Source organism: Rhinatrema bivittatum, chromosome 19, assembly GCF_901001135.1.
Source record: "Rhinatrema bivittatum chromosome 19, aRhiBiv1.1, whole genome shotgun sequence".
Classification (NCBI taxonomy): domain Eukaryota; kingdom Metazoa; phylum Chordata; class Amphibia; order Gymnophiona; family Rhinatrematidae; genus Rhinatrema; species Rhinatrema bivittatum.
Window position 1 is genome coordinate 36093172 of NC_042633.1, and position 23819 is coordinate 36116990.

Consider the following 23819-nt stretch of genomic DNA (forward strand, 5'->3'; position numbering starts at 1 on the left):
TACAGGACCTGAGGGAGGAAAGTGCAGCCTACAGAGCAGCGTCTCCGCCAGCTGCAGCTCCTGGCTGGACTGAGGGTGAGGTCCTGGGACCCGGTCCCTCCCTGCATGTCCCCTCTGTCCGTGCCTCTCTCCACCCTCTCCCCTGGGCCGGGATCTCTCTAGGTTTCTCTGCAACTTCCTTTTCCTCCTAAGGTTTTCCATCTCAACCCTCATCCCCAGTGCCCTAGAGGTGAGAGGCTCTGTATCCCTGTGCTCATCCCCTGAGCCCTCCCCGTCCCCAGTGCCCTAGAGGTGACAGGCTCTGTGTCCCTGTGCCCATCCCCTGAGCCCTCCCATCCCCAGTGCCCTAGAGGTGACAGGCTCTGTATCCCTGTGCCCATCCCCTGAGCCCTCCCATCCCCAGTGCCCTAGAGGTGAGAGGCTCTGTATCCCTGTGCCCATCCCCTGAGCCCTCCCGTCCCCAGTGCCCTAGAGGTGACAGGCTCTGTGTCCCTGCGCCCATCCCCTGAGCCCTCCCATCCACAGTGCCCTAGAGGTGAGAGGCTCTGTATCCCTGTGCCCATCCCCTGAGCCGTCCCGTCCCCAGTGCCCTAGAGGTGACAGGCTCTGTATCCCTGTGCCCATCCCCTGAGCCCTCCCATCCACAGTGCCCTAGAGGTGACAGGCTCTGTATCCCTGTGCCCATCCCCTGAGCCCTCCCGTCCACAGTGCCCTAGAGGTGAGAGGCTCTGTGTCCCTGTGCCCATCCCCTGAGCCCTCCCGTCCCCAGTGCCCTAGAGGTGACAGGCTCTGTATCCCTGTGCCCATCCCCTGAGCCCTCCCGTCCCCAGTGCCCTAGAGGTGACAGGCTCTGTATCCCTGTGCCCATCCCCTGAGCCCTCCCGTCCACAGTGCCCTAGAGGTGAGAGGCTCTGTGTCCCTGTGCCCATCCCCTGAGCCCTCCCGTCCCCAGTGCCCTAGAGGTGACAGGCTCTGTATCCCTGTGCCCATCCCCTGAGCCCTCCCATCCACAGTGCCCTAGAGGTGACAGGCTCTGTATCCCTGTGCCCATCCCCTGAGCCCTCCCGTCCCCAGTGCCCTAGAGGTGACAGGCTCTGTATCCCTGTGCCCATCCCCTGAGCCCTCCCATCCCCAGTGCCCTAGAGGTGACAGGCTCTGTATCCCTGTGCCCATCCCCTGAGCCCTCCCGTCCCCAGTGCCCTAGAGGTGACAGGCTCTGTATCCCTGTGCCCATCCCCTGAGCCCTCCCGTCCCCAGTGCCCTAAAGGTGAGAGGCTCTGTACCCCTGTGCCCATCCCCTGAGCCCTCCCGTCCCCAGTGCCCTAGAGGTGACAGGCTCTGTATCCCTGTGCCCATCCCCTGAGCCCTCCCGTCCCCAGTGCCCTAGAGGTGACAGGCTCTGTATCCCTGTGCCCATCCCCTGAGCCCTCCCGTCCCCAGTGCCCTAGAGGTGAGAGGCTCTGTATCCCTGTGCCCATCCCCTGAGCCCTCCCATCCACAGTGCCCTAGAGGTGACAGGCTCTGTATCCCTGTGCCCATCCCCTGAGCCCTCCCGTCCCCAGTGCCCTAGAGGTGACAGGCTCTGTATCCCTGTGCCCATCCCCTGAGCCCTCCCGTCCCCAGTGCCCTAGAGGTGAGAGGCTCTGTATCCCTGTGCCCATCCCCTGAGCCCTCCCATCACCCAGTGCCCCAGAGGTGACAGGCTCTGTATCCCTGTGCCCATCCCCTGATCCCTCCCGTCCCCAGTGCCCTAGAGGTGACAGGCTCTGTATCCCTGTGCCCATCCCCTGAGCCCTCCCGTCCCCAGTGCCCTAGAGGTGACAGGCTCTGTATCCCTGTGCCCATCCCCTGAGCCCTCCCATCCACAGTGCCCTAGAGGTGAGAGGCTCTGTATCCCTGTGCCCATCCCTGAGCCCTCCCGTCCCCAGTGCCCTAGAGGTGACAGGCTCTGTATCCCTGTGCCCATCCCCTGAGCCCTCCCATCCACAGTGCCCTAGAGGTGAGAGGCTCTGTATCCCTGTGCCCATCCCCTGAGCCCTCCCGTCCCCAGTGCCCTAGAGGTGAGAGGCTCTGTATCCCTGTGCCCATCCCCTGAGCCCTCCCATCCCCAGTGCCCCAGAGGTGACAGGCTCTGTATCCCTGTGCCCATCCCCTGATCCCTCCCGTCCCCAGTGCCCTAGAGGTGACAGGCTCTGTATCCCTGTGCCCATCCCCTGATCCCTCCCGTCCCCAGTGCCCTAGAGGTGACAGGCTCTGTATCCCTGTGCCCATCCCCTGAGCCCTCCCGTCCCCAGTGCCCTAGAGGTGACAGGCTCTGTATCCCTGTGCCCATCCCCTGAGCCCTCCCATCCACAGTGCCCTAGAGGTGAGAGGCTCTGTATCCCTGTGCCCATCCCCTGAGCCCTCCCGTCCCCAGTGCCCCAGAGGTGACAGGCTCTGTATCCCTGTGCCCATCCCCTGAGCCCTCCCGTCCCCAGTGCCCCAGAGGTGAGAGGCTCTGTATCCCTGTGCCCATCCCCTGAGCCCTCCCGTCCCCAGTGCCCTAGAGGTGACAGGCTCTGTATCCCTGTGCCCATCCCCTGAGCCCTCCCATCCACAGTGCCCCAGAGGTGAGAGGCTCTGTATCCCTGTGCCCATCCCCTGAGCCCTCCCGTCCCCAGTGCCCCAGAGGTGACAGGCTCTGTATCCCTGTGCCCATCCCCTGAGCCCTCCCGTCCCCAGTGCCCCAGAGATGACAGGCTCTGTATCCCTGTGCCCATCCCCTGAGCCCTCCCGTCCCCAGTGCCCTAGAGGTGACAGGCTCTGTATCCCTGTGCCCATCCCCTGAGCCCTCCCGTCCCCAGTGCCCTAGAGGTGACAGGCTCTGTATCCCTGTGCCCATCCCCTGAGCCCTCCCGTCCCCAGTGCCCTAGAGGTGACAGGCTCTGTATCCCTGTGCCCATCCCCTGAGCCCTCCCGTCCCCAGTGCCCTAGAGGTGACAGGCTCTGTATCCCTGTGTCCATCCCCTGAGCCCTCCCGTCCCCAGTGCCCTAGAGGTGAGAGGCTCTGTATCCCTGTGCCCATCCCCTGAGCCCTCCCATCCACAGTGCCCTAGAGGTGAGAGGCTCTGTATCCCTGTGCCCATCCCCTGAGCCCTCCCATCCACAGTGCCCTAGAGGTGAGAGGCTCTGTATCCCTGTGCCCATCCCGAGCCCTCCCGTCCCCAGTGCCCTAGAGGTGACAGGCTCTGTATCCCTGTGCCTATCCCCTGAGCCCTCCCATCCACAGTGCCCTAGAGGTGAGAGGCTCTGTATCCCTGTGCCCATCCCCTGAGCCCTCCTGTCCCCAGTGCCCTAGAGGTGACAGGCTCTGTATCCCTGTGCCCATCCCCTGAGCCCTCCCATCCCCAGTGCCCTAGAGGTGAGAGGCTCTGTATCCCTGTGCCCATCCCCTGAGCCCTCCCATCCACAGTGCCCTAGAGGTGACAGGCTCTGTATCCCTGTGCCCATCCCCTGAGCCCTCCCGTCCCCAGTGCCCTAGAGTTGACAGGCTCTGTATCCCTGTGCCCATCCCCTGAGCCCTCCCGTCCCCAGTGCCCTAGAGGTGACAGGCTCTGTATCCCTGTGCCCATCCCCTGAGCCCTCCCGTCCCCAGTGCCCTAGAGGTGACAGGCTCTGTATCCCTGTGCCCATCCCGAGCCCTCCCGTCCCCAGTGCCCTAGAGGTGACAGGCTCTGTATCCCTGTGCCCATCCCCTCAGCCCTCCCATCCCCAGTGCCCTAGAGGTGACAGGCTCTGTATCCCTGTGCCCATCCCCTGAGCCCTCCCGTCCCCAGTGCCCTAGAGGTGACAGGCTCTGTATCCCTGTGCCCATCCCCTGAGCCCTCCCATCCCCAGTGCCCTAGAGGTGACACGCTCTGTATCCCTGTGCCCATCCCCTGAGCCCTCCCGTCCCCAGTGCCCTAGAGGTGACAGGCTCTGTATCCCTGTGCCCATCCCCTGAGCCCTCCCGTCCCCAGTGCCCTAGAGGTTCCTTTTACCCCGTTCCTTGCCCACAATGACATGCATGAAACCGAAGTGGTATGCACAAGTGCATGAACTCCGGTATATAAAAGCCTTTAAATAAATAAATAAATAAATAAATAAATAAATAAATAAATAAATAAATAAATAAATAAATGCATGAGAGAGGTTCTCAAGCAACCAAAGACAGTGCACGCAACTGCGCCTCAGGATTATTCAGTGTGGATATCTTAACCAGGTGAGCACCTCGAGGCGCGGAGATGCCAGCCCCTGTTTTGATAACTTGTGGTGCCGAGCATATTCTGCGATGCTAATAAATGCCTATCTTTTCCCACCTAGGAGTCCTTTTATAATAATTAAAACAAACCTCAGGCGGTTTTCTGGGTTGCCCTGATTTCGCGGATGGGATCCATTTTGCCAACCCTTGGGTGCGAGATTAAATAAGAGGCTGAAGGCGCTGTGGAGGGAAGGTTTAATGTTCTGGTCCCTTCAGTATTCGCTACGCCCGAAGGCCAGGAACCCCCAGGAGAGCGACAGGAGCCGGAAGGGACACAGGCAAGGGATACGAACAGGCTGGTAAACGTTTGATCAGAGGGCGATGCGAGCGAGAGGCAGCTCCATCATAGAGGAACAGAGGCTATAATCGCATCGCACGGATTGCATGAAAGCGAAGCGAAAGGAGCCCACGTTGTTGGGTTGCATTTATATTCTCTTTCGAGGGCTCTGCGTCGGGGGGGGGGGGGGTGTATGTGTGTGTCTCTGAAGGAGCCTCCTGGGGTCTCTCTCCACCTCGTTCACCTGCTTGTGCCTGGCTGCTGTCTTTTCCAGTGCCCAGTGGGCTCTCCCCTGGCTGCTAGGCCCCTGTTTCCATGGCGACAACGTCTCTGGCGTGGCCTCCTCTAGTAGGCTAGCACAGTTTTTTGGGGTTTTTTTGGCTCCCAACAGCTCCTCCTTGATGGCAGCAACATTGCTGCTCTTTGCTGGATCCCGCTGAAGGCAAAGGCACTGGAGGGCTTCATCTGAGCAGAGGAATAGGAGTCTTCTGGAATCACCTCTAGAGGCTTCAAATGCACCCCCCCCCCCCCCCCCACCTTCTTAAATATCTCTTCCTGTGTCATTCATGGCCATAGACTGCACTGGTGTCACCCTCTTAAATCTCTCTCCCTATATTATTCACTTCAGTAGATTTTATTGGCGTACTGTGGTAACTTATTAAACGCAGAATAGTTAGGCTGGGCAAAAGAGCTTGTTTTGGGTTTTTTTTTAAGCTTGTTTTTTGTTTATCTTGAAATTATTTTGTATTATGGACTAATTTGCGAACACGTATTTACCGCTGTATGAGCGCATGTTTTGGGGGTTTTTTTGAGCGCCAAAACCCTTCCTACATCGCAAGCAAAGCTACGCACACCACCACCATCCAAACCGAGGGGGCGCAGCGGAGCATTTAGTGCAGGCTGCTGAGAGGGCAGGTTAACACAAAACCGCCTGTCCGAATTTGCTGCAAGTCCCAGAGAGATGGTCCAGACAGCAACGGGACGGAAAGGTGCGACCCACAACCAACAAGTTGCAGCTTGGCAAAGATACCTACGAGAGAGGCGTTTCTCGCAGATGAGCAACGGAAGGAGGCGCACAGCTCTCGCCCGCTGGGCCTTGACGAGAGTCGGCGATTTGTAAGCCTGATGATGTGTAGCAGTCAGAGCCGGTGCGGGGGGGGGGGGGGATATCAGGCGCCCTAGGCGAAAAACGTAAAGCCTGCCGCCCCCACCTCCCCACGGACAATTGAAAATTCTGCATTTATGATCATTTTACATGGAAAAGAACAAAGCACAGTCTTCCAAGATAAAAAAAAAAAGAAATATCACTTACAACAGGCTTGGCCCTCGGAAAGCCACGGATAAACTGTGGTACAGTTCCAAGGTAGTAAACCCCGCTGCGGGTAACGGCTATGAAGGCGGATTAGTGGGATCAGATGCATGTTTATTTAAAGCTTTAGGCAAAAGCATTACATCCCTGGACAAAGGCAGGCAACACCGCAGTGAAGAACTCAGAAAAACGGAATCCATTCCCTCCTGCCCACTCCCCGCACGTACGCACTAAAAGCAAAACAAATACCAGAAACAGTGGAAATGTATCCAAAGTCCACTACAGCAGACCTAAAGCCCAACCCCTCTCATCTCATAAGAGAGTGCTTCTAGATGCAGAGGGTAGAGGTGGCCAACTCCGCTCCACAAACAGGCCTGGTTTTCAGGATATCCGCAATGAATATGCAGGAGACGGATTTGCATGCACTGCCTCCGCAGTATCCAAATACGTCTCACGCATAGATTCACTGGCTCTCGAGGCCCAGAGCTGGCCACCCCTGTTAACGGCGTAAGAGACACCCCCCCCCTCTTTCAGGGGTCTCCTAAGTGGCTAGAAACAGCTGAGGGATCACTTTGCCAAATGGGCGACATTCCTCTCTTCATTTGATAAAAGGACAGGGTGGGAGAGTCTGTGCTCGGCGTGGGAGGACTGGGCCACGTACGGCGGCCTTTCTGTACAGGCTAAGATGGCCCTGTTATTGCTGCTCCGCGACCGGACGACTCTCCCGGCCCGGGGTCGTACGATCCGGACACCGCCCGGGGCAAGCTCCCGCTCCGCCCTCGCCCGCGCCGGGCTCCGTCCGCGGGACGAATCTCACTTGGAAGGGCTTGCTCCTCAGGTTGATCCCGAAGATGCCGCCGAGGTCGGGCAGCTGGCCGGGCGTGGGCGGAAGGAAGCGGAAGCGATGCAGCAGGTGGGTGAGGAAGAGGAAGATCTCCATGCGGGCCAGCGACTCCCCCAGGCAGACCCGGGCCCCCGCGCTGAAGGCCAGGACGTCGCGATGAGCTTGCTTGGGGTCCTCGGCCTCCAGGAACCGCTCTGGAAGGAGAGAAGGGTCCCATTTATTCATCAGGGGACTGGAATATTATCCAGGCACTGCAGGGCTCAATAAGGACATTAGAGAGTTTTGTAATGTCATAAGCACCCCATGTAATATTATCATATATAACACATGCTGTGAATGATGATATCACCCATGTACTATATGATAATTATTTTATGGGTAGCTCTTTCTTCCTGCTCTTTACAGATTATGAAATGTTATTAATGGATTATTTCCAGCGAGAAGCTTTTTATCCACTAGCTCCTTTCTTCTGTATAATTCTGTGCCCCTTTAGCTTTTTATGCTCTGTTATCGTATAACCTCCACGATATCACCCATGTAATATCACCATTATTCAAGCAGCTCAGCATGATGGCTACAGATATCGCCTCTGACATCACCCATAGAGGCAAAAGTTAAAAATGAAACCTAATTAAAGTAAATTTGAAGCAAGAAGTCTCCGAAGGAAACAGTCGGACTGCTAGGCAATCAAGAGTAAAAGGGGGGGGGGGGAGGTGGGGGAGTTAGGGGGGGGGGGGGAGTTAGGGAGGTCAAGGCCATAGCAGATGAGGCTTAACGTGGACGAGCGCACGTGATGCACATGGGGAAAAAAAATAATCCCGACTACAGGAGTCACCGACCTGGAAAGGGACAAAATATACTGAAATTTTCGGCTCAGCGGTCAAAAGAGCAAACAGAACCGAGTGATCCGAAATGGAATGGAGAATAAAAAACAGAGAACACCAGGAAGCCTGCAGCGAGCGCTGCTGCGATCGCACCTTTGAGCATTCAATGCAGCTCCGGTCGCCCCTCCCCACCCCCATCCAGAGCGGAAGCAGAAAGGATGCAGAGAAGGGCGAGGAGAACGCTAAAGGAGATGGAACGGCTCCCCCCTGTGATGAGAGGCTACAGGAAGTAGATCTGTGGGATCTGCCAGGAGCTGGGAAATTCCTATGTTCATAGCGTTACACCAGGCCTCGTGTCGGACGGCTACTTATTATGCCCCAGCTTATTACAGTGACGGCATATGGCCCTTACCCGGCCTGAAGTGAGTGGGGTCAGTCCATTTTGTCTCGTCGTGGTTGGCCGCGTACAGGTTTGGAATCACCACGGTGCCCTTGGGAATGAAGTATCCTGAAAGACTTTGGGGAGAGAGAGGGGGAGAGAGAGAGAGAGAGAGAGAGGTGTTCACAGAATGTGTCACAAGCTCTGGTACACACCCCACTCACAGACGCGCCCCCTCCGGGCTACGTCTCAGGCGCCCTCCTTACCTGGTGTCCCTCGTGGTGGCGTGGGGCACGGCCAGCGGGGCCACGGGCCTCAGCCTCAAAATCTCTGAGATCGTGGCTCCCAGCAGGGGCAGGCGGTCCCTGTCAGAGTACGCAGGGAGACGTTCGGGCCCCAGCACTTCAAGCATCTCGGAGTAAATCCTCTCCTGCACCTGCCGGACAGAGGCGAGATAGCGTGAGGCAGGAGAGCCCGTGCGAGCCAGCAGGCCCCCTCCGGCTGATCCCTCCACGCTAAGTGGCAAAAGCCCGCCCGCCCGGGGCCGACTTCCCTCCCAGGGCCCCCAGGGGCCACCGTTCAGGGCAGAGGGTTTGTTTTTTTTTTTTTTTACCCGAGGGTGGTTCAGGAGGAAGGCCACGGCCCAGGTCAGCATGGAAGCCGTGGTCTCGGTGCCGCCGATGAAGAGGTCCACGATGGCCATGTGCACGTGCTGCTCGTCAAACTCATCCCCTCCCCCGGCCGCCGGGGGTTCCTCCTCCCCTTCCCGCTGCTGCTGCCGCCTCTCCCGCAGGAAGTGAATCATGCTGTCCGTGATGTCGCGGATCTCCGGTGGCCGGAAGGTCTCCTGGAAAGCACAGACAAAGAGCCCCCCGGGGGGGGAGGGGGGGGGGGGTCACAGACTTCCGCAAACCTGCAGCCTGCCCAGGTCACATCCCCACTCAGGACAGCTTCGGTAAAGATGAGCCGATTAGGTCTCCGAACTGAAACCAGCACCGGCTCCACCACCACTACCGCCTCTCAACCCTGGCCCTACCGCTGCCCCCCACCCACCCTTTACAAGGACCCAAATACTTAATCCAGCACCCAGGCCCCTTGTCCTGAAGTCGTGGTTTAAACCGTGGTCCCTCGGTGCAGATCTACCCCCCCCCTGCAACTGCGCCTCTGCCGTTTAGGGCAACCCCCGCCTGGCGCAGTTTATAATAGGATAATGGGTTTTTTTTACTGTGCAATGTGTGATTAGTGTGGACATTGGTGGTATATTGTGTTTTGTTTGCTAATCCCCATATCAAGTGCTGGAGCCATTCGCTGGCTAGGCGGGATAAATATAACAAACGCCCCGCAGTCCTCTCTCAGTTTACAGCCTCCCCATGCCACCAACCTTCCTAAAACAGCTACAGCGTCCCCAGGTGCCAAGTTTCACCTTGGTCTCGGGTGCTCCCGGGAAGGGGCTCTCTCTCTCTCTCTCACACCACCACTGACCTTGTGGCTCTGCAGCTGGCGCGTCACGAAGGAGTCTCGCCTCTCCACCGCCCGCAGGAGCGAATCCAGCGCCGCGTTGGGCAGCTTCTGGCCCGGGGGGGGGGGGGGGGGGGAAGGCATAAAAAGAGACGGGGGTCACAGGCCCGGCCGGATCGACATCTCACACGTGCCCCAGGCCTTCGGTGCCCACCACCACCACCAATGCCCGAGGACCAGGTCCAAACAGAAGAAAAAGGATTCCCCACTCCGCGCTGCCGAATTTAAATCCGGTCTCGCAGAACAAAGTTCCACCTCCCAAGTGTTCCTTTTTTTTTTGTTCTCCCAGGCTGGATTGAAATTGGCAAGCGGGGAATTTTATCTTTCCGATCGGACCCGTTTATAAAGGCAGGTTAATGCCAGGCCCCCGGCACCGCCTCGGGGCTGCTTTTAAGATTTTGGCACTCGCAGGCAGGGTTAGAGGGTTAGGGGAGAAGACCCTGGGGATCAGAAAGCAGGGAGGAGTACCCGACCGCCACAGCAGCGCCCCTTTCAAGTGGATGGGCGGCAGCAGCAGGCCCCCTCCCCATTACCAAAAATGTGGGAAATCTCCCCAAGATCTGAATGAATTGATAATTTATAGAATCTGACTGACAAATTGTTGCTTTTTTTTTTTTCCCCCCAAAGGTTGTTTCAAAATCCCTGCTCAGAAGATACAAACAAGTCTATGACCTGAATAAAAGGTTTAAATTAAATTTCACTCCCGGTCTCTTTGCCTTTTATACAGGGGCAGATTTACACTGGAGGTAAGCACTGTAATCTGTGCAGCTCTGGCGCCACCGTGTGGGCTTCCTCTAAACTGCACCACTGCATTTATCTTACAGGTTTAAACTTTAGAATATTATTCATTAATACATTTATAATTACATGCAAAGGAAGCTTAAATAATCATCTTTTAGCTTCCATATCAAAGATGTTTTTTCCTCTATGGCTGCTTCACTCATTTCCTCTTATCAAGAGGCAGGAGATTGGAAGGAGGTTATGGAAGCTAATCCAGATTTTAACCTGGATTAGTACATGGTAGTTTATGTCTCTCCGAAACCTGTGGAGCCCTGAGTAATCCCTGCACTAAAGTGACCGAGGTGGAGGCAAAGCTGTCTCACCCGCAGGAGGGGGAAGGAGTCCAGGGCCATGATGAAAGGAGACCCCCACAGCTGGACCACATCTGTAATGCACTTGTGGATGGCCTGGAATTTGGGGTCCTTCTTCTCGAACTGGAAGAAAAGAGTTTCAGGATAAGCAGGAGAACCCCCCGGCCCCCAGCCACAAAGCACGGGACACAGCAGAGATCCCCAGAGAGCATGGGCGGGGAAGGGGTGAGGGGGAACCCTGATCCCTGCCTTTGTATAGGGTAGAAGGGAGATCCCAAGCCCAGCCTTGAGTATAAGGAGACTTTGATCTCAGCTGTCACAGACAGACCCTGTTGCCTGCCTACCAGGACTCCGAGGCCAGTGATGCGATGATCCTGCAGGTGTGCAGGGAGAAGTCTTCAGACACATCCATGGGGGTGCCCCTGTAACTCTGGAAATCCTGCGGGGAAGAGAGAGGAGGGTCAGCAACAGGTGGCAGGGACCAGGGCCGTGGCGAAAGCCGATTAGCCAAATGGGCAAGAATTATTCACAGCATTGGGAGACGAGGAAGGAGATGAGCCTGCAGCCACCTCCAGGGTGCAACCTCCAGAGTGGTTGTGTGCGTTATCTGGTCTGTACTCATAGGACCTCAGTTGGACCTCTCCTGCACTGGACGCACTGGGCTTCCTGTGGTTGCTAGAGCCCAGTTGAAAAATTGTGTCCCTTGCCTTTAGGACAGGAAGAGGGAATTCATTGGCACCAATCAGGCAGAGCGCTTACAGCGTCTCAGCACAGTTGGAGGTTCCAGTTAAGAAATTGTTAAAAAAAAAAAAACCCCAAAAATACACGCCTATTGGATGGGCCACATAACTCCACCTCTCAGCTGTGTGATCTGGAAGGGGCAGATGCAACAGATTCACGAAAACTAAAGGCTCTCCCAGGGATGGGGAGGAGAGGCTTGTAACAGAAAATAAAAGCAACATAAAATAATAATAAATAATACACCCACAATATTACCATTTCAAGTAACACAGGAAAAATCAGTTTCTGCACATTTGCGTAACACATTTGGATTCTTATACTTTATAGGAAACAGAAGCACATAGCATTATAGTACAGGGAAGGATTTATTAGTATTGAAAATTAAGAAAATTTGGTCTTTGTAAATTATAACAGAAAACCACTAACCCCACCCTAAACCTCAGTTCAGTTCACTTGCAGAAAATTAAAAATTGTAGTTTCAAAATTCCCTCCAGAGTATTAGCATAAATTCTCAGTTTTTAACCTCATTGATGACTGAATCCTTTAGATGAACTTCTCTGCCATCCAGATTGCTGATGAAGCAATCGCAGCTCTCCATGCGGAAGCTTAGAGATGTGCTTCGTTTAAAGCCTTCAGGTCGGGCGCTCTACGGAAAATTTAGTTTTCCTACGCGTCATATTTTTTTTTTTCCGGCAATTTTCGATGAATTGCGTTAGTGCGCACTAATGGGCCTTACCACGCACTAACAACCAGTTAATGCGCACTATCTCAGCATTAGTGCACAGTACACCGAACGAGACTATGCGCATTAACATCTAGCTAGTGCGCACTAAGTGCGCACGAACAGGTTAGTTAGTGCGCCCTAATAGAACTTACAGCGCAAGAAGTATGTAATAGTGCGCCGTAACTAATGTTAGTGCGCACTAAAAAAATTGCAACTTAAAAATTAAAAAGTATCAATTTAGAGGAGTTCATTAGCTTAGAAAGATAGTGCGCACTAATTGGTATTACTGTGCACTAAGAGATATGGCAGTGCGCAGTAACTCCGTTACTGTGCACTAACATGAAATACGAATTTTGCCGAATATTGGCAAAATACGCTTCGTTTTTTCGGGGGCTACTGAACAATAACGAATGCACATCCCTACAGAAGCTCAACTTACTTCCTGGAGATGAATGTCTCTAAAATCTCCTCTATGCTATATAAAATCATGACAAGTCTTCTGAAACTTCCCTGAACTAAATCTAAACAAACAAAATTTAAGAACATTGCACGGGGGGGGGGGGGGGGGGGAGCTGGTGCCAAAATAAGAAATCAGTAAAGAGAATGATCCTTCCTCTGACTTTCAAGGAACATTTGACATTTGCATTCCTCTATAATTGACAAAAAGATTCCAAGGAACCACTTCGAGTTACTACTGGGCCATTTCCTGAGTTCAAAAGAAAGTGGACAAGGGTGCTCAGCAGTAAACGCCCCCTGAGCTACGGGGAGAAGGGTCCGTCCGGTGCCACCGGAAGATGCGTCGCCCGCGATTTGGCTCATTCGGGCCTGCTCGCCAACGAAGAACCTTTGCACTGGCGCCGGCCTCTTACGTGCACAGTTTACCTGTCTGTATTCTTGGATTTTAACTTTTTATTGTACGCTGCTTTGGGCGTGCAACGTTTCATCGGGTAGGTGGTTTACAAGTCCAGGGTATCTCCCAATCCAGCAGGAATGCCCTCATCCAAGCCTTGTGGATATTTTTTGATTCCTCATAAAACAGGGAAACGTGGGAGGTCAGCAGCAGTAAAACTCCTGCCCGGCCGGAGGTGGCCGTGCTGGACGGGAGGCTGCCGAGAGGTAGGGGCAGAACGCTCCTGCGTCCATCGGCGTGGCACGCAGGCGCCTGAATGCGTTACGCACCTCGAGCCGCGAGGGCGGGACTCACCTGGCCACAAGTGCTGGGCCTCCTGGCTGATCAGGGCCTCCAGGTTGGTCCTCAGGGAGCGCTGCAGGGAGGAATGGGCCAGCCGACGCTGGATCTTCCACGTGGACGTGTAATCCCCCAGGGAGAGGTCCTTCCCGCCGAAGGAGATGAGGTCCCCTGCAGCAGGACAGGAAGCAATTTTGGCAAAGCAGCCCCCTCAGACGTTTCCCTGCCCTTCGTTCCCCCCTCCCCCGCCACCTGTTGGGTCTCAGGACCCTGCGAGGCCGAGCTGTGTTCGCTCTTCTCGCATCGTCGAGCAGCAAAGTCTGAACTCCTGGACTCGTGCCGGGGAGTTGTGAAGGAGGGAGAACGCGGCCTTGTATTCCTCAGACAGGTTGACAGTGCAGGAGCAGAGTCAGTCAAGCAGACACGAACATGACAGGTGAAGCCAAGGAAGGCTGAGAAGACTTGCGAGGCGGAGGCAGCCAGCAGGAGCAGCCCCCCAGGGCACAAAGTCCCTGGGGGGGTTGGAAAAGGGAAGGTGGGTTATTACAATGCAGACAAGGGAGCAAAGATTGGGAGGAGGGAGGAGTGGGCCTAGTTACGGCTCTGCCAACTTGGGCTGGGATTCCCGGCTGCAGCTCCCTGAACACCAAGCCCGAAAGCCGCCCAGTTATCCATCCACGCGCAACCCTGCACACGCTTGCGGTTAAACACCCGTGCGCACGCACCAGTCCACGTGTGGCTGCGTACAATGCAAGGCATAAACACACACACACACACACACACGTCGCCCGGCCCGTGCGTGTCTTGACCTCTTACCTGTGTAGCTCTGAGGTCGGCCGGCAAAATCGGACCATTTCTTAATCAGAGCCTCGCGAATGAGCTCGACGCTGTTCAAAACCACCACATCTGCGGCCCGAAAGGGGGGGGAAAAAAAAAAGAGGCAGTCGGAGAACGCAGGCAGAACCAGGAATGCCTTACCATTTGAGACAGGATTAGAGAGAGACTATATGAAGTCCAAGAGAGGAATCTTTTAAAAAAGTGACTGTTCGAAGAATCATTTTTAAAAAGGTAAAGTTTATCTGTTTTAGATGGAGGGCTTTAGGCACTGCATTTTGCTTGTCGTTCATTGATTGTATTATTGCATTGTGCTTTAATATGTGTTAGGATATTTCTGATTTTACTGTGATTGTTATGTTATATTTATTGTAAAATGCTTTGATGTTCTGTAAAAGGCAGAATAAGTGAAATATACTTACTCAGAATCATGAGGCGATCCAACCCAGGGATTCCCTAAACAGAACCAGAACCCTCCCGATCCCTGGGGAGAAAATCGGACCCAGGGAGATCTCCTAAATCAGATCCAGAAACCAGCCACCCCCTCCCCGTTCGAGGAGAGATCCGAGACCGGGGGGATCCCCTCATCAGAACCCATCAAAGGCTCCTCTAAACCCGGCTCGGAACCAGAACCTGCCTTTCGAGGGCTGCACCGTAACCTAGAGAAAGAGGTCCGAGCCAGGAACCTCCTGCTCCCATATCAGCTAGAGGCTCGGCAGAGCTGTGATCCAGTCAACACCCGCTCAGAACCGGGCCTCCTACCCCCATACCCGATCAGGGGTCTCTTCAAACCCCTCCCCCACCCTCCGGGAAAGAAGCGACCCAGCAACGAAATATTCAAGGATGCCTGGGGTCGGGCATCCACCATCTTCAGCTGCGAGGAAGCGAGGGGAGGGCCAGAGATCAAGCAGGGTGTGCGGCACCGAACCAGGAACGATACCGAGCAAATAAGATGCACCGTGAGCTTATCACCTGCTGCCTACACCTACCGCTCAGTCCCCCTCAAAAACCCAGCCGACCCCACCTAAACACTCCTCCAAAATCCCAGGCCCCAGTAAACCGCATGGAGACATCCGGACCCAGGGATCCCGTACCTCGAGAGTTCCTGCTCCACCCCACCGTCGGAGGCTACCCAAAAAAACCGCACTGGAGAACCCAGAGCTGGACTCCCTCCCTCCCCCCCCTCACTCACCTTGAGACCCAAAGCGCAGGCGGTAGACAGGTCCGTAGCGCTGCGAGAGCTCCATGAAGCGCAGGGGCAGGTCCCTCCGGCACAGCTCCAGCAGGTGTCCGAGGACAGGGAGGGGGCGAGGGGACGGCAGATCCCCGCCCCCGCGGGATCCGGGCCGGGGGATTTCGATCTGCCCCGGGCGACGAGAGCGAGCAAGAGAGAGGAGCAGCAGGAGCAGCAGCAGCGAGGAGCAGAACATCCTTCTGTGATGACCGGAGACGGGAGTCTCTCCCTATTTATACAGCCGAGAGCAGGAGAGGGACGGGGTGACCTTCAGAGTAGAAAGGGCAAACTCTGACAAAATCCCCTACACTAGAAGGGACAGTGAGGGGAGGAGTTGTTTTTATCTTTAATATAAAGTAATAGGGTATAACTCGTGTATGTGGGACAGGGAGGGGGAGTTTTATCCTTAATATAAAGGGATAGGGTGAGACTCGTGTATGAGGGACAGTGAGGGGAGGGGATGCTTTATCCTTAATATAAAGGGATAGGGTGTGACTCGTGTATGAGGGACAGTGAGGGGAGGGGGAGTTTTATCCTTAATATAAAGTGATAGGGTGTGACTCGTGTATGAGGGACAGTGAGGGGAGGGGATGTTTTATCCTTAGTATAAAGTGATAGGGTGTAACCTGTGTATGAGGGACAGTGAGGGGAGGGGATGTTTTATCCTTAATATAAAATGATAGGGTGTGACTCGTGTATGAGGGACAGTGAGAGGAGGAGGAGTTTTATCCTTAGTATAAAGTGATAGGGTGTAACCTGTGTATGAGGGACAGTGAGGGGAGGGAATGTTTTATCCTTAATATAAAGTGATAGGGTGTACGTCGTGTATGAGGGACAGTGAGGGGAGGGTGAGTTTTATCCTTAATATAAAGTGATAGGGTGTACGTCGTGTATGAGGGACAGTGAGGGGAGGGTGAGTTTTATCCTTAATATAAAGTGATAGGGTGTAACTCGTGTATGAGGGACAGTGAGGGGAGGGGGAGTTTTATCCTTAATATAAAGTGATAGGGTGTAACTCATGTATGAGGGACAGCGAGGGGAGGGGGAGTTTTATCCTTAATATAAAGTGATAGGGTCTACGTCGTGTATGAGGGACAGTGAGGGGAGGGAATGTTTTATCCTTAATATAAAGTGATAGGGTGTGACTCATGTATGAGGGACAGCGAGGGGAGGGGGAGTTTTATCCTTAATATAAAGTGATAGGGTGTACGTCGTGTATGAGGGACAGTGAGGGGAGGGTGAGTTTTATCCTTAATATAAAGTGATAGGGTGTGACTCGTGTTTGAGGGACAGTGAGGGGAGGGGGAGTTTTATCCTTAATATAAAGTGATAGGGTGTGACTTGTGTATATGGGACAGTGAGAGGAGGGGGAGTTTAGTTTATCCTTAGTATAAAGTGATAGGGTGTGACTCGTGTAGTTCATACTCATCTCCTAAGCCTGCAGGGCTCTGCAATCATGAGTTTATTTAATATGCTACAGTTCAGTCTGACGCCAGAGACGGAGAGACGGCCTTGGGCAGGGGGAGGGGGGGTGGGGGGAGACTGCGACTCATTCAGCCCTGTGGTGGCCCTGGAAGGGGGTCACTCAGGTCCGGCTCCCAGGATTAATGAGATCTCAGAAGGCTCCAGCTCTTAAAGAGTCCAGGTTACATTTCTATGAAGCTCCTCGCTCCTGCCCCGGGCCACCCTCCACTTCCCCGGACGTGGCGAGACAGAAACAGACCCAGATGAGGTAGCCTCAGAAGATTTATTGAAAGGTGTCGGGTTAGGAGCACCGGCCTTTCGTGGGCTAGTGAGGGTGCGGGTTACATGGAGGGGGGTCAGAGCAAGACAGAGGAGGAAATGGCTGCATCTTTCTCGGAGACTCCTCTGTGCAGCAGAGGGATACAGAGTCTTTGGCCCCCCCCCAGGGTGGGAGGGGTTAACCTCACCCCCTCAGAAGAACTGTGGGGAGCTCGGCCTCACCTCCCTCAGCGGATCCCCCAGGTCAAAGTTCAGAAAGAGGGGTAGCAAGGGCACGCCGGGCGAGACGTAGGGGACCCTTAGGTCCAGCGGCGGGAAGAGGGGCTCCGGGGTCCCCGAGGTGCGGGCGGGCAGCTCCTGCCGAGGCGAGGCTGGGGCTCCTTCGGGGGTCTCAGCGGGTGTTCCTCCCGTCTCGGGGCTCCCCTCCTGGGATAGGGTCTTCCGGAGCTTGGCACGGGCATTCTGAAACCAAACCTAGAGACAGTTTTACCAATAACAGCCACCGAGACAGCGCCAAGACACTACGCGTCAGAGACAGAGTGCGAGCGTGGGCAAAGAGGCATGCATGACAAAGGAAACACGTAGCACCTGCGCACCTGAGAAAAGAGACAGTGCCAACACGCTACACGTCAGAGAAAGTATGATCGTTCTGCGTGCGTGAACAAAGAGGCATGCATGACAAAGGAAACACGTAGCACCTGCACACCTGAGAAAAGAGACAGTGCCAACACGCTACACGTCAGAGAAAGTATGATCGTTCTGCGTGCGTGAACAAAGAGGCATGCATGACAAAGGAAACACGTAGCACCTGCACACCTGAGAAAAGAGACAGTGCCAACACGCTACACGTCAGAGAAAGTATGATCGTTCTGCGTGCGTGAACAAAGAGGCATGCATGACAAAGGAAACACGTAGCACCTGCGCACCTGAGAAAAGAGACAGTGCCAACACGCTACACGTCAGAGAAAGTATGATCGTTCTGCGTGCGTGAACAAAGAGGCATGCATGACAAAGGAAACACGTAGCACCTGCACACCTGAGAAAAGAGACAGTGCCAACACGCTACACGTCAGAGAAAGTATGATCGTTCTGCGTGCGTGAACAAAGAGGCATGCATGACAAGGAAACACGTAGCACCTGCACACCTGAGAAAAGAGACAGTGCCAACACGCTACACGTCAGAGAAAGTATGATCGTTCTGCCTGCGTGAACAAAGAGGCATGCATGACAAAGGAAACACGTAGCACCTGCACACCTGAGAAAAGAGACAGTGCCAACACGCTACACGTCAGAGACAGAGTGCTGATCGTTCTGCGTGCGTGAACAAAGAGGCATGCATGACAAAGGAAACACGTAGCACCTGCGCACCTGAGAAAAGAGACAGTGCCAACACGCTACACGTCAGAGACAGAGTGCGATCGTTCTGCGTGCGTGAACAAAGAGGCATGCATGACAAAGGAAACACGTAGCACCTGCACACCTGAGAAAAGAGACAGTGCCAACACGCTACACGTCAGAGACAGAGTGCGATCGTTCTGCGTGCGTGAACAAAGAGGCATGCATGACAAAGGAAACACGTAGCACCTGCACACCTGAGAAAAGAGACAGTGCCAACACGCTACACGTCAGAGAAAGTATGATCGTTCTGCATGCGTGAACAAAGAGGCATGCATGACAAAGGAAACACGTAGCACCTGCGCACCTGAGAAAAGAGACAGTGCCAACACGCTACACGTCAGAGAAAGTATGATCGTTCTGCGTGCGTGAACAAAGAGGCATGCATGACAAAGGAAACACGTAGCACCTGCACACCTGAGAAAAGAGACAGTGCCAACACGCTACACGTCAGAGAAAGTATGATCGTTCTGCATGCGTGAACAAAGAGGCATGCATGACAAAGGAAACACGTAGCACCTGCGCACCTGAGAAAAGAGACAGTGCCAACACGCTACACGTCAGAGAAAGTATGATCGTTCTGCATGCGTGAACAAAGAGGCATGCATGACAAAGGAAACACGTAGCACCTGCGCACCTGAGAAAAGAGACAGTGCCAACACGCTACACGTCAGAGAAAGTATGATCGTTCTGCATGCGTGAACAAAGAGGCATGCATGACAAAGGAAACACGTAGCACCCTGCACACCTGAGAAAAGAGACAGTGCCAACACGCTACACGTCAGAGAAAGTATGATCGTTCTGCATGCGTGAACAAAGAGGCATGCATGACAAAGGAAACACGTAGCACCTGCGCACCTGAGAAAAGAGACAGTGCCAACACGCTACACGTCAGAGAAAGTATGATCGTTCTGCGTGCGTGAACAAAGAGGCATGCATGACAAAGGAAACACGTAGCACCTGCGCACCTGAGAAAAGAGACAGTGCCAACACGCTACACGTCAGAGAAAGTATGATCGTTCTGCATGCGTGAACAAAGAGGCATGCATGACAAAGGAAACACGTAGCACCTGCGCACCTGAGAAAGAGACAGTGCCAACACGCTACACGTCAGAGAAAGTATGATCGTTCTGCATGCGTGAACAAAGAGGCATGCATGACAAAGGAAACACGTAGCACCTGCGCACCTGAGAAAAGAGACAGTGCCAACACGCTACACGTCAGAGAAAGTATGATCGTTCTGCATGCGTGAACAAAGAGGCATGCATGACAAAGGAAACACGTAGCACCTGCACACCTGAGAAAAGAGACAGTGCCAACACGCTACACGTCAGAGAAAGTATGATCGTTCTGCATGCGTGAACAAAGAGGCATGCATGACAAAGGAAACACGTAGCACCTGCACACCTGAGAAAAGAGACAGTGCCAACACGCTACCACGTCAGAGAAAGTATGATCGTTCTGCGTGCGTGAACAAAGAGGCATGCATGACAAAGGAAACACGTAGCACCTGCGCACCTGAGAAAAGAGACAGTGCCAACACGCTACACGTCAGAGAAAGTATGATCGTTCTGCGTGCGTGAACAAAGAGGCATGCATGACAAAGGAAACACGTAGCACCTGCGCACCTGAGAAAAGAGACAGTGCCAACACGCTACACGTCAGAGAAAGTATGATCGTTCTGCATGCGTGAACAAAGAGGCATGCATGACAAAGGAAACACGTAGCACCTGCGCACCTGAGAAAAGAGACAGTGCCAACACGCTACACGTCAGAGAAAGTATGATCGTTCTGCATGCGTGAACAAAGAGGCATGCATGACAAAGGAAACACGTAGCACCTGCACACCTGAGAAAAGAGACAGTGCCAACACGCTACACGTCAGAGAAAGTATGATCGTTCTGCATGCGTGAACAAAGAGGCATGCATGACAAAGGAAAACACGTAGCACCTGCACACCTGAGAAAAGAGACAGTGCCAACACGCTACACGTCAGAGAAAGTATGATCGTTCTGCGTGCGTGAACAAAGAGGCATGCATGACAAAGGAAACACGTAGCACCTGCACACCATGAGAAAGAGACAGTGCCAACACGCTACACGTCAGAGAAAGTATGATCGTTCTGCGTGCGTGAACAAAGAGGCATGCATGACAAAGGAGGAAACACGTAGCACCTGCACACCTGAGAAAAGAGACAGTGCCAACACGCTACACGTCAGAGAAAGTATGATCGTTCCTGCGTGCGTGAACAAAGAGGCATGCATGACAAAGGAAACACGTAGCACCTGCACACCTGAGAAAAGAGACAGTGCCAACAACGCTACACGTCAGAGAAAGTATGATCGTTCTGCGTGCGTGAACAAAGAGGCATGCATGACAAAGGAAACACGTAGCACCTGCACACCTGAGAAAAGAGGACAGTGCCAACACGCTACACGTCAGAGAAAGTATGATCGTTCTGCGTGCGTGAACAAAGAGGCAGGCATGACAAAGGAAACACGTAGCACCTGCACACCTGAGAAAAGAGACAGTGCCAACACGCTTACACGTCAGAGAAAGTATGATCGTTCTGCGTGCGTGAACAAAGAGGCATGCATGACAAAGGAAACACGTAGCACCTGCACACCTGAGAAAAGAGACAGTGCCAACACGCTACACGCAGAGAAAGTATGATCGTTCTGCGTGCTGTGAACAAAGAGGCATGCATGACAAAGGAAACACGTAGCACCTGCACACCTGAGAAAAAGAGACAGTGCCAACACGCTACACGTCAGAGAAAGTATGATCGTTCTGCGTGCGTGAACAAGAGGCATGCATGACAAAGGGAAACACGTAGCACCTGCACACCTGAGAAAAGAGACAGTGCCAACACGCTACACGTCAGAGAAAGTATGATCGTTCTGCGTGCGTGAACAAAGAGGCATGCATGACAAAGGAAACACGTAGCACCTGCACACCTGAGAAAAGAGACAGTGCCAACACGCTACACGTCAGAGAAGTATGATCGTTCTGCATGCGTGAACAAAGAGGCATGCATGACAAAGGAAACACGTAGCACCTGCACACCTGAGAAAAGAGACAGTGCCAACACGCTACACGTCAGAGAAAAGTATGATCGTTCTGCATGCGTGAACAAAGAGGCATGCATGACAAAGGAAACACGTAGCACCTGCACACCTGAGAAAGAGACAGTGCCAACACGCTACACGTCAGAGAAAGTATGATCGTTCTGCATGCGTGAACAAAGAGGCATGCATGACAAAGGAAACACGTAGCACCTGCACACCTGAGAAAAGAGACGTGCCAACACGCTACACGTCAGAGAAAGTATGATCGTTCTGCATGCGTGAACAAAGAGGCATGCATGACAAAGGAAACACGTAGCACCTGCACACCTGAGAAAGAGACAGTGCCAACACGCTACACGTCAGAGAAAGTATGATCGTTCTGCATGCGTGAACAAAGAGGCATGCATGACAAAGGAAAACACGTAGCACCTGCACCCCTGAGAAAGAGACAGTGCCAACACGCTACACGTCAGAGAAAGTATGATCGTTCTGCGTGCGTGAACAAAGAGGCATGCATGACAAAGGAAACACGTAGCACCTGCCACACATGAGAAAAGAGGACAGTGCCAACACGCTACAGTCAGAGAAAGTATGATCGTTCTGCGTGCGTGAACAAAGAGGCATGCATGACAAAGGAAACACGTAGCACCTGCACACCTGAGAAAAGAGACAGTGCCAACACGCTACACGTCAGAGAAAGTATGATCATTCTGCGTGCGTGAACAAAGAGGCATGCATGACAAAGGAAACCCGTAGCACCTGCACACCTGAGAAAAGAGACAGTGCCAACACGCTACACGTCAGAGAAAGTATGATCGTTCTGCATGCGTGAACAAAGAGGCATGCATGACAAAGGAAACACGTAGCACCTGCACACCTGAGAAAAGAGACAGTGCCAACACGCTACACGTCAGAGAAAGTATGATCGTTCTGCATGCGTGAACAAAGAGGCATGCATGACAAAGGAAACACGTAGCACCTGAGCATCTGAGAAAAGAGACAGTGCCAACACGCTACACGTCAGAGAAAGTATGATCATTCTGCATGCGTGAACAAAGAGGCATGCATGACACAAGGAAACACGTAGCACCTGAGCATCTGAGAAAAGAGACAGTGCCAACACGCTACACGTCAGATAAAGTATGATCGTTCTGCATGTGTGAACAAAGAGGCATGCATGACAAACGTAACACGTAGCACCTGTACACCTGAGAAAAGAGACGTCAACACGCTACACGTCAGAGAAAAGTACGATCATTCTGCATGCATGAACAAAGAGGCATGCATGACAAAGGAAACACGTAGCACCTGAGCATCTGAGAAAAGAGACAGTGCCAAACACCGCTACACGTCAGAGAAAGTATGATCGTTCTGCATGCGTGAACAAAGAAGGCATGCATGACAAACGTAACACGTAGCATCTGTACACCTGAGAAAAGAGACGCCAACACGCTACATACAAAAGAGACACCCATGGAGAGAGACATGCGTGCGAAACAACACGCTACACGTTAGGGCGGGGCTTCCCAAACCTGTCCTGGTGACTCCACAGGCAGACTGGTTGTCAGGAGATCCACCTGAATATGCCGTGGAGAGAGAGCACATGCAAATCTATCCCTCCCATGCACAGTCCTGGCGGATCTCCTTCGGGGTCCCCAGGACGGGTTAGGGAGGCCCAGCATTAGTGGGACACTGAGACACGCCTGCAGAAAAGAGAGAGAGAGAGAGAGTGCGCCGGCATGCAAGACACGCCTCAGAGAGGGAGAGACAGCAGGAGCAAACCTCGGGGAGGGAGGGAGAGGACAAAGCGCAGCTTTGCTGCTGGTACTTAAAAAGGGCCTTCCGGCAGAACCCAGCAGGAGGCCCAGACTGTCCTCTTATCTGATCCCTCTGAGGCCCAGCCTCAAGGACTCCCTCCACCCCGCCGGGACCTCCCCGAGGCGCTCGCCACCCCTACGGCACTCTCCCCCTCCCCCCCTCTCTCACCTGCAGCACCCTCTTGGACAGCCCCGTCTTCCTGGCCATGCGCTCCCAGTCCTTCCCGTCGGGGTTCTGCTTCACGGAGAAGTAGGACTCCAGCGTGCGCAGCTGGTGGTTCTTGAAGCAGGTCCGCATCCGCTTGGCTTTGGCCTTGGGCGCCGGTGGCGGCTGGCGGGGGCGCCGCTGCCGGCGCGGTTCGGGCGAGGCCTCTCCTCCCGCCGCCGACTCTGCGGGTGGGCAGAAGCGACATTCGCTGTAGCTTTCCCTCACAATGCGCTCGCCTAAACCCCCCCCCCGCCCCCTCCCCCCGGTTCCCCAGGGTCCGGACGACGGAAACGAAGAGACAAATAAATAAATAAATCCCGCCCCCAAATTGACAAAAGGATTAAA

At 53.9% G+C, this 23819-nt stretch overlaps 2 protein-coding genes across 2 annotated transcripts; both read right to left on the reverse strand.

The window, feature by feature from the left end:
- Positions 1–5958: 5958 nt before the first annotated feature.
- Positions 5959–15439, reverse strand: LOC115080383 (steroid 21-hydroxylase-like). The gene is made up of 11 exons (XM_029584527.1): positions 15202–15439; positions 13992–14081; positions 13191–13346; positions 12682–12692; positions 10866–10895; positions 10534–10644; positions 9395–9481; positions 8526–8759; positions 8179–8348; positions 7946–8049; positions 5959–6903 (listed from the first exon to the last, which is right to left on the reverse strand). The coding sequence occupies exons 1-11, from the start codon at positions 15437–15439 to the stop codon at positions 6560–6562; spliced, it is 1575 nt and encodes a 524-aa protein (XP_029440387.1). The 3' UTR covers positions 5959–6559.
- Positions 15408–23657, reverse strand: LOC115080912 (LIM/homeobox protein Lhx2-like). Its single transcript, XM_029585374.1, has 3 exons — positions 23436–23657; positions 17209–17460; positions 15408–15511 (listed from the first exon to the last, which is right to left on the reverse strand). Exons 1-3 carry the CDS (start codon positions 23562–23564, stop codon positions 15473–15475), a joined length of 420 nt encoding a protein of 139 aa, XP_029441234.1. The 5' UTR covers positions 23565–23657; the 3' UTR covers positions 15408–15472.
- Between the last annotated feature and the right edge of the window lie 162 nt (positions 23658–23819).

Bases quoted from the DNA above. Each gene is read 5' to 3' on its own strand.
- LOC115080383 (XM_029584527.1), bottom strand. From the start codon at position 15,439: ATGTTCTGCTCCTCGCTGCTGCTGCTCCTGCTGCTCCTCTCTCTTGCT. The intron at 10,645-10,865 runs GTAGGCAGGCAA...CTTTTCTTCCAG, and splicing joins TCACTGGCCTCGGAGTCCTG to TTCGAGAAGAAGGACCCCAA. The intron at 9,482-10,533 runs GTGAGACAGCTT...CCCCCGGGCCAG, and splicing joins ACTCCTTCCCCCTCCTGCGG to AAGCTGCCCAACGCGGCGCT.
- LOC115080912 (XM_029585374.1), bottom strand. From the start codon at position 23,564: ATGCGGACCTGCTTCAAGAACCACCAGCTGCGCACGCTGGAGTCCTAC. The intron at 17,461-23,435 runs GTGAGAGAGGGG...AACTGTCTCTAG, and splicing joins TGTCCAAGAGGGTGCTGCAG to GTTTGGTTTCAGAATGCCCG. The intron at 15,512-17,208 runs GTGAGGCCGAGC...TCTACTCTGAAG, and splicing joins TGGGGGATCCGCTGAGGGAG to GTCACCCCGTCCCTCTCCTG.